Source organism: Artemia franciscana, chromosome 15 (genome assembly GCF_032884065.1).
Source record: "Artemia franciscana chromosome 15, ASM3288406v1, whole genome shotgun sequence".
In the NCBI taxonomy this organism is placed as follows: domain Eukaryota; kingdom Metazoa; phylum Arthropoda; class Branchiopoda; order Anostraca; family Artemiidae; genus Artemia; species Artemia franciscana.
The window spans coordinates 7,094,730-7,108,361 of NC_088877.1; the positions used below are offsets into that span (position 1 = coordinate 7,094,730).

The 13,632-nt window shown below is 33.6% G+C and overlaps 1 protein-coding gene across 1 annotated transcript in view; it reads right to left on the reverse strand.

Moving 5' to 3' along the window:
- Nucleotides 1–4,335: 4,335 nt before the first annotated feature.
- Nucleotides 4,336–13,632, reverse strand: part of LOC136035998 (A disintegrin and metalloproteinase with thrombospondin motifs 3-like) — a 12,196-nt gene continuing 2,899 nt past the window's right edge. Inside the window, exons 4-5 of the mRNA XM_065717915.1 lie at nucleotides 8,818–9,187; nucleotides 4,336–5,021 (exon numbers count right to left, since the gene is read on the reverse strand). Of these exons, the coding sequence (XP_065573987.1) occupies nucleotides 4,707–5,021; nucleotides 8,818–9,187 (685 nt within the window). The 3' untranslated portion in view covers nucleotides 4,336–4,706. The remainder of the gene's footprint in view (nucleotides 5,022–8,817; nucleotides 9,188–13,632) is intronic.

A 13,632-nucleotide genomic window follows, 5' to 3' on the forward strand; every position in this document is an offset into this window, starting at 1 on the left:
TTGTCTCATTTAGAATATTGCCAACATTTTGAAATAAAATGTACCACAAATTGCACAGAAAATGTACCAAAAACGAAGAAATTGTTCAATATCCCAATTTTTTCCTCAAGGATTATGCAAATTTTAGCCTGTTCATTGTTGGTTTAAAGTAATAGAACGATGTGGTAGTCCTCAGGTCAAAAGTTTCGCGTTCTTAGGTGAATTTCATGATGAAAATCCTTCTTCTACCTCATCCTTCGGCTTGTGGCGAGAGAGTCTTTACAGTTGTCAATTTAAACAGGAAAGCGCGCTAAGTCCTTATGCAGAGAGGGGAGTAAAATGCCAACATAAATTCGCTTCAGTAGCGTAATGGTGGGTTGTTGCAAGGTGGGGTAATAATAAGATTATTGGAAAGAATTGACAGAAAGAAACTGAGTACTTAATCCATAAATATTCCTGACAAACAGCTATTCGAACATTCCTGGAAATTAAAATCAGAAATATTATTTCACTACAATTCCTATTTTTATTTTTCAATGCCGTAAATACAAAAGAAATATTAATAATATATTTTGTTTTCAGTAAAGCGTTTGCCAATTTTTGTTCACTTGTTTGTCATATACTGAATATTTCTCCAGTTTTCATGTCCCTAGGGCAAGAAATAAAATATCAAGATTCAAATTTAACATTTCTGACTGGTGGCTTTTAACTTGTTTTAGCACCCCTTCAACATTCCTTGAATATTTTTAACAAATGCCACTAGCTGTTTTTGGGGTATTTATCCGCCGAGTACGCCCTATTGACAACTGAGTTGTACATAGTATCTTTTGATTGAATAATCTGGCCCTTAAGCGCTCCTAAAATATTTTTGATACGCCTTTTTGATACCATAGATGCAGATAAAGTCTTTTGATTTAGTTATACATATAGCTCAGCATTCCTTGATATTTCATTTAAATGCTCTAAGTCGTTTTAGACTTAACCAGGGTTATACAATCTTCTTTAACGAAATATAGAGCTTGCATGACAAAATGGACAAATTGGATAATTTACGATTTTTCCTCCGGGGCTGTAAAGGCATGGCTTCCCAGAAGATTGGCTATTTGACCTAAAAAAATATATTGAATAAATAGCTTTTAAAGATTTTTATTAGTATGAGGACATCTAAAACAGTAAGAAAAGGGGGAGCCTTTTGTCCTTTTTTTAACTTTTATCTCAAGATGATTTTGAAGCTCCAACTTAATGCACTTGTCTATTCTTTAAACATTAATCTTGTATATTTTTGACAGCTCTCCTCCATGTAGTATGTTTTGATTTTGTTTTACATTCCCTTCGACATTTTCAAAAGGTTTTATTTTTATACCCTTAGTATTTTGAAGACCCACGATCAAATGTGGCCTTTTTTCCAAATAATCTACCTTATATGTAGACAATGGGAAACTTATATAACGTTCAATACCTGCCCGAGGAGCGGTGGGGGTTTTGTCATCTCTTGAGGTACAGTTATTTCATCTAACTTTTCCACTATATTTAACAAGATGGCTATTCTAAAGTTTGATCCAAAGTTTTGTAAGAAGATTGAAGATAGCAGGGGGTGGTTGTCCTTTGATCATTTTTTAATGTCTCCTCAACACGCGCGGAAAGTTTAAACTTAATTCCCTCAGTTTTTTTTAAGATATTGCAGATACACTTTTTTGGACAGCAGGATGCACTTAGCATCTTTTGATTTAGTTAAACATACCGCCCAATATTCTTTAAGTTTTACCTCAATACACATAAACTATTCAAATATACTCGCAATCAAAAACTTTCTCTTTTCCTGACGATAAATCCTATAATTAAAAAATGATAGATTGTATAATTTACATTTTTTGCCCTAGGGGCTTTGGTGAGTGTTGAAGCCCCGGAGGCATAGTTAATAGACCTTTTGCCAAGCCTCAATGTTTATGTGCCTTTGGAGGAATAACTATTTTTTAGTTTCTGCTTGTTTCAATCCTTGTTTTAATCTTGAAAGCTATCGGTCAATTACAGATGAAACAGATTTCTGCGCCATTTTGATTGATCACGAAATGATATAGGCAAAATCACCTTTAACTTTTTTTTCTGCTTTAAGGTTTTACATAGCCAAGTAATGTCATTTTTGTGATCAGGCTTCTTACCCTCCAATCACTTTTGACTCGGCTTTCGATTTACAGCAAATGGTGTCCCTCTGAAATTTCTACGACCACTCCTTCTATTCGAAGTGCCTTGGTAAAAAAAGACAATAATGATACATTGTTTTCTTTGCTCTCTACATAGACAGTCCTATTGCACTTCTTATGAGCAACAAAGTTTTGCTGCCTATGATCCCCCTAAACACACAATGAAAGTTCAATTTCATACCATAAATCATTCATGAGGCATTGCTGATACGTCTTCATGATAGCCTGCATGTGCATAGTGTGTTTTGGTTTAGTTCACCCCTGATATACTATTCCCCAATATTTTAGCCTTAGTATAGCCTTAATCTTAACTAAATGCATCGGAACTTTCAGCTCGATATGGAACGGTAAGCCGTTCCATAGATATTGCTGATACGCCCTATTGACAATATTTACACACATACTATGTTTTGATTTAATTCGACTTTCCCCTCAACATTTTACAATTTTCACCTCCATTTCCTCAGCCTTGGTAGCACTCAATACAAAAGCAGCAGTTGTAGTGAAAGGAATAGTAGTAGTAGTAGTGGTGGTAGTAGTAGTAGTAGTAGGAGTGGTTGCAATAATTTTAGGAGTAGCAGTAGTAGCAGTAGTGGTAGTAGGAGTAGCTTACAAATATTGCGTTCTTAGTCAATCGAACATTCTCTCATCATTTTCTGCCGGTTTGAATTTTTTACGCTGAACCATTTTTGAGTTAAGCCCTTTTGAAGACCTATATGCACATAATGTGTTTTGATTAAGTTCAACACTCCCCTTAACATTCTCTGAAAGGTTCACCTGGATTCCCTTTGTCTTTTTGTACACTAAAAAGGTCAAACACACCCACCTTTCTCAATAACAAATACTATATGTAAACAATGGGGAATTACATAACCTTCAGCCCTTGACCTGAGGGCTGTGGGGGAGGGGCTTGAAATCCCCAAAGAAATAGTTAATGGAGCCTTTGACTATACAGGACAAAATGGTAATCTTAAATTTTGACTACATGGGTTTGGGGAATTGATGGGTGTCGGAGGAGGGGGGGTTGACTTCCTCCAATCGCTTTTGACTCTTTAAAAAGGCATTATAGCTTTCAGTTTTCTTTATGATTCCGAAGTTTCTGCGACATCTCCTTCTATACGAAAAAACCTCCTTCTTTCTGATGTATGTACGACAACTCTATGCATACGGAAAGGCTTTTTGAAAAAATATTAATACCTGGTGCCCACTTCGCTCTTTACTTAGTCAGCACTATTTCTGATGATAATGATGACTCACTCTAAGAAAAAAATAACAACTAATTTTAAGGCTATAGATGCGAAAAAGCCTAGTTCAGCTCAAAATTCTCAAGATATTTCGCTGAAATATTGGCTTTCAATTTTAAAATACACAATCAAATAGCCTTATTCATTTTGGATGATGCTCTTCCAAGGATTGTTTTTAGGTTTCTTACATTATCCAATATTTGGAGCCACAAACAAATACTTTAATATTGATTACAAGTAACAGTATTTCCAGAAATCTCCATGTGTCTTTTCTTTGTGAGAAGACTAGATCTCATTAGAATAAAAAATTGTGATAAAATAACCGCATCATCCATTGCAAACAATAAATTGTTATTCTAGAAATAATTTCCAAACAAAAGGTCTAAATACTCACTCAAATTTTCACTTTTTTTTCGTGTTTCTCACCGTTATTTCACCCAGAGTTAAAATATATTAATTTAGATATTGGAGTCTAGCAATATATATTAACCCAAAGTTTCCTTTCGCAATTATCATTTTCATTGTTATCGTTTAAACAAAAAAATCCCTGAACTACTTTTTTATGGCACTTTTGACATTTAGCGGTTAAAATTGAAAAGTAGTTTCTAAGTCTCTTTTCATAATTTTTATGTTCATCGTTGCCTTACACACACACACACACACACACAAAACAAAAGTGTTCTCTGCTTGCACTACCCCTTACGTTAATCAATGTAGAAGTCTGCGACTTATAAGGGCAAAGACATAACAACGTATTTTCGTTTTGTGAACTTTATTAGCCTAAGTTCACATTTCTAGTTTTATTTTAATTCTTATTTTCTGTTTTAACAGCCATAAGAAAAAGAATAAACAGACGAAAGAGCCTGCACCGAATGAAAGTTTCAGCAGATGCACTATAAGAAATTAAAAAACACGTGATTAGCATTTTATTACTTATATATACAAAAACTGAAACACAAGTGCTTATGCTAATTTGATAAAAGCGAGAAGTGCTCTACGTACATGGGGCATTCTTGGAGGATGCTTAACGCACTCCTTTTCAATAATAAAATATTGACTGAATTCGGAAGCCAAAGTTTTAAACAGAAAGGAAATTACTGACAATATTCGGGACAAAATCTAAAAGTTAGAACGACAATTTTTTTTTTTGGATTTTCCTCCAATAATTTCTACAAAATCTTTATAATTTTTTCGTTGTAATTATATAACTTATGACAAACCAAGACATTGGATTTTACAATGGTGTTAATTCCATAGATTTGTTTCCAAGTATGTAGAAAAATCACGTGTTTCTGACATAATTGGAGCATGTTTGACAGCAGCGTTGTCTAATTCCAGGTATTGCACAGTACTTATAAAGTAGCGGAATCATACAAAATTTGGATTCATCACTTTCACAAGGCTTTACACACTTTGTGTCACACAGCTGCTTAATTTTTGGCTTAATGCCGCAATCGAAATCTTCTGATTTTTCCTTTGTAGATACAAATGCTTCCTCTGTGGCCTTGGCGCTTAGGGTATAAAAATCTTCAGATTCCTGCACACCTATGCAAGTGAATCTGAGTTCTCTTGTAGACTTTTCACAAGTTCCAATGCACTGAAAAGAATTGAAGGATTTATATAACAACACACACGCACCCATATATATATATATATATATATATATATATATATATATATATATATATATATATATATATATATATATATATATATATATATATATATATATATACATATAGGCTGATCCATTTGTATAATAAATTCTAAATATATTATTAATCAAACATCTTATTAGAATGATCGAAATTAGGCATTCAAGGGGCTCTTACGGACAAATCAAAAGCTTATAGAAGAGATTTGGTGCAGTGGTGCCTCCAAATTTCAATGATAATCTCCCTTGAACAAGTCAAAGCTATAGATTATAAGTGAAAAAAGAAGTAAATTTTTTCGGGGAAAATGTTTTGGAAAAATATCTTAATGTAAAAATACTTACATCTTAATGCAAATAAACATCTTAGTGTAAAAGTACCAACAGTTGTTAAAGCATTTGTTATACAGAGGCAATAAGCCCCCTGGAAACGTTTGTACATTTCCCAATAACCATCACTATATGTAAACAATGGTCAAAGTTTGTAACTTCGAGCCCCTCCCCTGGGGACTGTGGGATGTTGAGTCGTCCCCACAAACATAGTTATTTTGTTTTTCGACTATGCTGGACAAAATGGATATCTCAAAATTTTGATCCGGTAGCCTTGGGGAAAAGATGGACGTGGGAGGGGGCCTAGGTGCTCTCTATTTTTTGGACACTTAAAAAGGGCACTATAAGTTTTAATTTCCGTTAGAATGAGCCCTCTCGCGACATTCTAGGACCACTGGGTTGATACGATCACACCTGGAAAAAAAACACACAAAAAAACAAATAAAGACGCATCCGTGATCTGTCTTCTGGAAAAAATACAAAATTATACATTTTTGTAAATAGGGGCCTTAAACTTCTACAGTAGGGTTCTCTGATGCTCTGAATTTGAAGGTGTGATTTTCGTAAAGACTCTATGACTTTTAGGGGGTGTTACCCCCTATTTTCCAAAATAAGGCAAATTTTATCAGGCTCGTAACTTTGACGGGTAAGACTAAACTTGATGAAACTTATATATTTAAAATCAACAAAAAAAAAAGATTCTTTTGATGTAACTACTGGTGTCAAAATTCCGTTTTTCAGAGTTTCGGTTAGTATTGGGCCGGGTCGTTCCTTACTACAGTTCGTTACCATGAACTGTGATACATCCTCATAGGATCCTCACAGTAAAATACTTTGTGTGTTTAAGAGAGACCCATAGAAGAGAAGAGAGTGGTTTTCATTTAGCAGTAGAGGACCACAATTTTACAAAATCAGCAAAATCTTTTGACATTTGATGGAAAATATGCTCTGTTTTGTCTAAAAAAAAAAAATCCAAACAGGAGCCATCACCTTAAAAACAAGCAATATGGCCTATATGTTTTTTGGAGCTTTTAGCTCATACTCATGACAGAATGATCATAAAGCCAATCAAACACATTCTTCACGACATTTGTTGTATAGTCATATGAATTTTTGGGATTTGAATTTACTATTAAACCACAGATGTCCTAGTTGTTGCATTTGTCGTTAGCAAACATTTCGTCTATGGCTTTTCAAGATGTATTAAATACAAATTTTTCATAAAACTTAGATTGACAGTCGACTCCTTTGAATACAATTAAATCAAGATGTATCGATTGGTCTAAACCCCTCTCTACTATCTTATTTGATGGGGGAGGGTGCTGGAGACAGTTATGCCCTTCCAATATATTCTATAATTCCCATCCCCCTCCCCCTGTGGGTTCCCTTGCTCACCAATAAAACTTGAAAAACTGTTGCAAAAATCCCATTTTATTTTTGATTTTTTTTTATTCAGCACACAAATTTGCATTGATTACGTTCTTTAACAAAATAATCTGATTAAATTTGTAGGAGAAAAGTAAATCTCAAAAGTGTTTTAAATTATCTATAGGCAATGGAAGAATTGCGATTATTTGTTCAAGTTGGGGTTAAGAAGTTTCTTTCGAATAAAATATTTTATATTATAAGTAACAAACTTTTTACCATGTTCTTTAGGGTTATCCCAGAAAATAGCAAAAATGCATTTGAGCTAAATTTCTCAAAGTTAAACGATAAAAGCTATTTCATGATAATGGTAAAATGAAATTGACCTGTGTCTCTTTCAAAATTATTGAGTTAAGAAGGTGTTATCCATTCAAGATCATTTATAAAATTATTAGTTAGAAAGCACAAACCAAAATAGGAGTTGTATTACATGTATTTTTTTTATCTTTTCTAGTAATTTGAAATTTTATTTTAGACTTCCGGATCAATTTTAATTAGGAAACAAAGCTTAATTACTGGGTTTTTTTTTGTAGTTTTGTTTCCACCAGAGCTAAGTTCGTCAGGGGTACCTCCAAATTTCTGATTATAACCTCCATATAATACAAAAGATACTTGGTATTCACAATTGAAGTGACGCGTATTTGACAAAATTTCGATTGAGGCATGATTAAATCAAAAGTTAGAAACACTTTTGGTACAAGTATTGTATTGGATTATCTTTTATTGTTTTAAAAAGTAGAACTGTGACAAAAACTTAAACTTTAGTGCAAAGAGCGGGACGTTGAGGAGGGGACAGCCTCTTTCATATACGGAATAATTTTTATTCGTTTTAAGTTTTAATGTCGCTCCTTACTTTCTGTTGAAAAAACTTGTTGTTTTATTTAATCCCATTATAAAGAGACATTTGCAATTTAGAGAATACTGAGAATCAGGTCGAAGTTCTCAATTTGAAGTATTAAAAAAAGGAAAAGTACAAATAAGGGATAATAAACATGTATGAAACTCAAGTGAATTTTATAAATTTTGGGTCTTTTAGCGTAAGGGTACGAATCCCTAATTTTTCTTTCTCTTTGGATCATATATAAAGTTTAGTAATGCCATGATCTTCTGCTGAAGCTTCCTATCACAAGGACACATGATTAATTAAAAGAAGGTGAGACTCAAATCTAGTATCTTATAGAAAATTCTCAATTCTAAAGCATTAAAACAAGTTTGATAAAAATAAAAGATCATAAAGTTACACAGAACTTAAGCAAATTTTATAAATTGTTTGTGATTGTTAAAGCGTGAGTTATTTGAATTTTATTGAGCGGATGATTTGAAATCATGCGCAACTCCCCTGCCTAGCTTGTTTTTTTGTTTGTTTTTTTAGGTGGGAGATTAGATTTTTTTTCCAGATTTTTTTTCTACCATGTTCGTTTCAAGCCATGGAGCCTTACTGGAAAGATTTTGTTCAAGTTGTTTTTTTGTTGTTAACTTATTGTTAAACAAACGAACTAACCTAATACTAAGTTTTAACATTCATTTATTGTATTGAAATTAATGAAATGGAGTGTTTTTCTTCTGCGGTACAGTTGTTAACTAGGAATAGTGGCTGCTAATTTTGTATTAGCCCTTGGAAAGAAAAGTATTAGCTAACAAAATTGATTAGAGTGCTTACGTTGTAAGTAAACACGGTAGAAGTGTTTATAACGCAGACAATAGTCATCCTGTTTCGCTATCAATTTTTAAATATCAATTTTTAATAATCAATTTTTAAATATCGTACTTTAAATCCTCCTTCACAATTCAATTTTGTAGACATATTCGCTAAAAATATAATGCAGCTCGCAAAAATTCGAGTTTCTGAATATCATTTCTTAATATTTATTAATTTCTTTCATTGAACGGGACACTCAGTTCAAATATTGCCACTTTAGAAGTTCAAAATTAAAACACTTAAAGAAATAAGTTTAATAAAAGAATATTTATCCATGAAAAAGATCACCTTTTTCCAGCCTCCTTCTACCCATACACCAGGACAAGAAATCCTATTACAGTTTCTCAATTGATCTGGTTGTTTTTCCTTTTTACATTTATTTGGATCCTGTATATAATATTTTTCTGTTACATTAACTTCAACTGGATAATCTTGTTCTTCATTAAAGCCCTTTCCATCTTCGAAAGGCTGATCTCTCTGTTTTTGTTTAAGTGGCACAAACTTTTCCTTCATTCGAAATGAGTATGAGCTTTGATTATTTAGAGTGCTATTTCGTAAATTAGTTTGAACACAGAAAATTTGCCGTTCTTGAACTCCATTTGGTCCACAAGTTGTAGAGCAGCCTTCCCAAGGGCCAACAACCCAGCGGAAATCACAACTGAAATAAATTAAATGAAAAATTTAAGGTAGGATTTGTAAAAAACCTATAAAAGATATAAGGAAACAGAAAAACAGGTAAATCCTACAACATAGAGCCAATCCACCGTGCAGTCATGATTCCCTATTTTGCGTCACTTAGTCATAATTATCAATTTTATATAGACTCATTGTATGATTAAATGAAACAACAAGTCTTTTTCATCTGAAAGTAAGGAGCAACATTAAAACTTAAAACAAACGGGGGTTGAAAAAAAAGCTTCTTGGAATTCCAAATTAAACGACCCTTGTGTTTCAGGAGGCGTTCTTAAAGAATTCGGGAAAAAATCAAACTTCATCGTAAAGAGTGAGGTGTTGAGGAAAAGGCAAACCCCTTCATATATGTAATATTTTTCTGTTCGTTTTGAGTTTTAATGTTGCTCCTTATTTTCAGTTGCAAAAACTTAGTTTTTTTTATTTAACTTCTGATCTTTTTTAAATAATCCCAGGAAATCTGGCCCCACCTCGGCGGAGAAATACCCTCTCCATGGGTGTTTCCTCTAGACAATTCAATTCTGGTAAAAATTTACCCAGGACAATTACCATTAACAGCTCCATGAGTAAAATCAAGACAGGAAAGAGAAAACAAGAAATATACAATGGAATCTTGAATAGGAATTCTGGCGAATTTCTCCGTGTATAATTTCTTCTGGCAAGTTCATTCCCTAGAAACTTCCCTCCCATGGAATGTTCACCTGTGACACCCTCCAACCCCCCCGGTATAAAATTCGTCTTCCCACCCTAAAATGTATGCATGCTTCCCAATAACCAATACTATGCATAAACAATGGACAATTTTTACAACTTAAAGATCTTTCTCCTGGGGCCTTGGGGGGGTCATGTTATAACTAAAGGAATATTTGTCGGAACTTTCAAATATGACGAACAAAATTGCTATCTCAAAATTTTAATCCGACGATTTTGGGAAAAAAGGGGTAAGGGATGGGGCCTATTTGCCCTCCAATCTTTTGGTCACTAAAAAAGGGCACTAGAACTTTAAATTTTCGTTCGAATGAGCCCTCTCACAATATTCTAAGATTACTGTGTCGATATTATCTTCCCTGGAAAAAAAAAAACACGCATTCGTGATCTTTCTTCAGGCAAAAAATACAAAATTCCACATTTTTTCAGATAGAAGCTAAAAACCTCTACAATAGGCTTCTCTGATATGCTGAATCTTATGGTGTGATTTTCATTTAGATTCCATAACTTTTAGGGGATGTTTTCCCCTTTTTTCAAAAATAAGGCATATTTTCTCAGACTCGTAACCTTTGATGGGTTGACTAAACTTAATAAAACTTATATATTGAAATTAACATACAAATCTGATTCTTTTAATGTATCAATTGATATCAAAATTCTGTTGTTTAGAGCTTCGGTTACTATTGAGCCGGGTCACCCCTTATTTACAGTTCGTTACAACAAGCTGTGTGATGACAAAGCCAAGTTTTTGATTACGAAGCCACGTTTCATTCAGTGCAAGCAGATCTAATTTATTGTTAAATAAACGAACTAGCCTAATACTAAGCTGCAACATTCATTAGGTGCAGCAAAGTTAATGATATTGAAGGTTTTTCTTCTACGGTACGGTTGTTAGCTTAGAATGGTGGCTGATAATTCTTTATTAGCCCTTGGAAAGAAAATTATTAGATAACAAAAATTGTTTTGTAACACTCAGTTTTTACAACGTAGAAAATATCCATCCTACTTTCCTACATTATTAATTTTCGATATTGTGCTTCAAGTCCTCCAACAGCAATTCAATTTGTTAGACATACACGCAGGAAATTCTAGCTAAAAATAAATTGCAGCTCGCGAAAATTTGGTTTTTGGTAAAACTGCTGGCTAACAATTTTGGTAGAACGGCAAAAAATAAAAACCGGTTTAGATGATGCATCACATTAAGCATCTGCAGCAAACAATAAACAATGAAAATACGGAATGATCTACGTTTGAATAAAGAGATGGTCGTTGAATGAACGGAGGTTGAACTGTGTAAGTCAGGAAAAATTTTCTTTGTAGTGGTTGTTTATTTTCTGGAAACAAACAGGAATCTAATGATTTTCTGGAGCGGCAAATATATAAGTTATCAGGTTAAAATTGCTCAACCTTCGTTTTTGGGGACGTTGATCTATATTCATTGAATTTAAACCCGCGAGTCCGAGATTTTAAAAACATTATGTTGGGCTTAAGACCGACAGTTAATATTTGTAGTCGAGAGAGTTTTGCGTTCGGAATTACGCTTGGATAATACATTTGTTAACGTGAAGTATGATTTTGCTGATATTATTTTGAATGATGTTTATAGTCATTTTAGTGTTCTTGTTGTTACTAAGGAGTTTGGTGTTTATACAGCAATGAATATATCAGCAAAAAGTTTTGCTTGGAAAATGGAGGTTGAAGCTCTTAGCATATTCAGGAGAAAATTTGGAAAGCACTCAATTTGTTTTTTTTTAGAAAGTAGTGATCAGCAAGTTAATGAAAAGTTTTTATTGTGGTATTCAGAAATAACTAGATTGGTAAAAAAAAGTTATGGAGCTATTCAAAGGCTCATTTTATGAGAATTGTAGAAACTCTTGGGTTACTAGAGGACTCATAAAGGCAATGGAAAATTGAAAACTGCTTTATAAATATTCTATAGCGCCTCCTAAAGCGAAGGTGAGATATAAGAAATATAATTTTGAGCTTAATATCCAACTACAAAAGTGAGAATTCATTATTATAAAAAACGAGTTTTAAAAAGTGCAAGTAATCTCAGGCAAAGCTGGAGAGTAATTCAGTATGTTTTAAACCTATCTAAGAGTTCAATTTTACCCAAAAAGTTTAATGCTGGTCTTTTGGCTGTAGATAATATCTGTGACGATTTTTCTATTGTTGGTAAACATATAGTGAACTCCATAACAACTTCTTCTGAGGACGGAGCCTACCACCAGTTTCTACTGAACAAAAGTAATGTATCTGCATACAAGAAATTTGTGACTGCTAGCTAATTGCATACCATAATACGGAATATCAGAAATAATGCTTCGGGCGCTTACTTCGGTTCATCACGTGTACTGAAGTACGTTTCCTCGGGAATATGGGACCAGGTTTGATTTTATTTAATATGTGTCTAAAATTTGGAGTATTTTCTCGATTTTATAAAGATAGCTAGAGTTCTACCTCATTTTAAATGTGGAAAAAAAAAACCGGAAATGATTATAGGCCGATTTCATTGCTGCCAGTTTTATCCAGAGATTTTGAAAAATTGATTAATGGTAGGATGGTTGTTTCTCTTGAGAATAAAAAGTATTTTTAGTAAAACTCAGCTTTGATTCCGAAAAGCTATGTCGATAGATTAGTCTGTTCTTTTTCTCCCAGGTTTATATATATATATCAATGACCTTCAAAATGCTATCAAAGGACTGTCTCTTGACTTAAAATGTAGTTAAATTGGAGCATCAAAAGCTATTTTGCCTTGTTTTGCTGATGACACACATCTTACTGTTGCTGTGAAAACTGGGGAAATGCTTATACAGAATCATAAGACTGGCATGTTGATGGATGAGGATTAACAAACTTCACCTAAACCACATCAAATCCCATTTTGTAAGGTACGGTAGAAGTAGCAATTGTTACCCTTGGATTGACAGTTTGGTGAAAATGTTTTGCCTCGAGAAGTTTTGACCAATTATCTAGGGAAGAGTGCTGATGAGTGCCTTAGCTTCAAGACCTTGTGTGCCTTAGCTTAGGAACAAATTTTATGCGTTAGCAGCAAGGTTCTATGAAATTTTGGGATGAGAAGGAAACTGAAGTACTTTTTTCCAAAAGATATTATGAGATAGCTTTGTTTTCCTTTTGCTCACTCATGTCTTCTATATAGTTGTCTTGTATCAACTAGCCAAATCAATTAGCCAAAGAACCTCTCGAATGACATCCATGAAACAAAAACGTATGGCATAAACTGTTTTTGAGGACAGGATTAAGAATATTTTATCCCCAAGCTCAAAGTCATAAGAACCCCTAACCCCCCTGAAAAACAGCAACCTTAAAGTTTCAACTTGATCCCCCATATGTAAGACAAAAAATTTAAACCTATCAAACATTGTGTGTGCAATTTGTCAGCTTTTAGTGAAAGCAACTGTCTTTACGGAATCTCCTCAAACTTTATAAGCTACTCACTTGCATTCAGGCACATCGGCGAGTGTTGTATGCAGCACTCTCTTGCGTTCAGGCACTTCAGCGAGTGTTGTATACAACCCTTGTTGCGTTCAAGAACAAAAGTTCTTTCTGATGATCGGAAACCAACTGACTCTGAGTGTAAAAGTATTAAGGAGAAATACACATTTCGGGTAATAACATTACGTGATTTTTTCAGACTACGAACTACGGACACTTACAAATTAAACAAAGTAAAATATCTTCGGA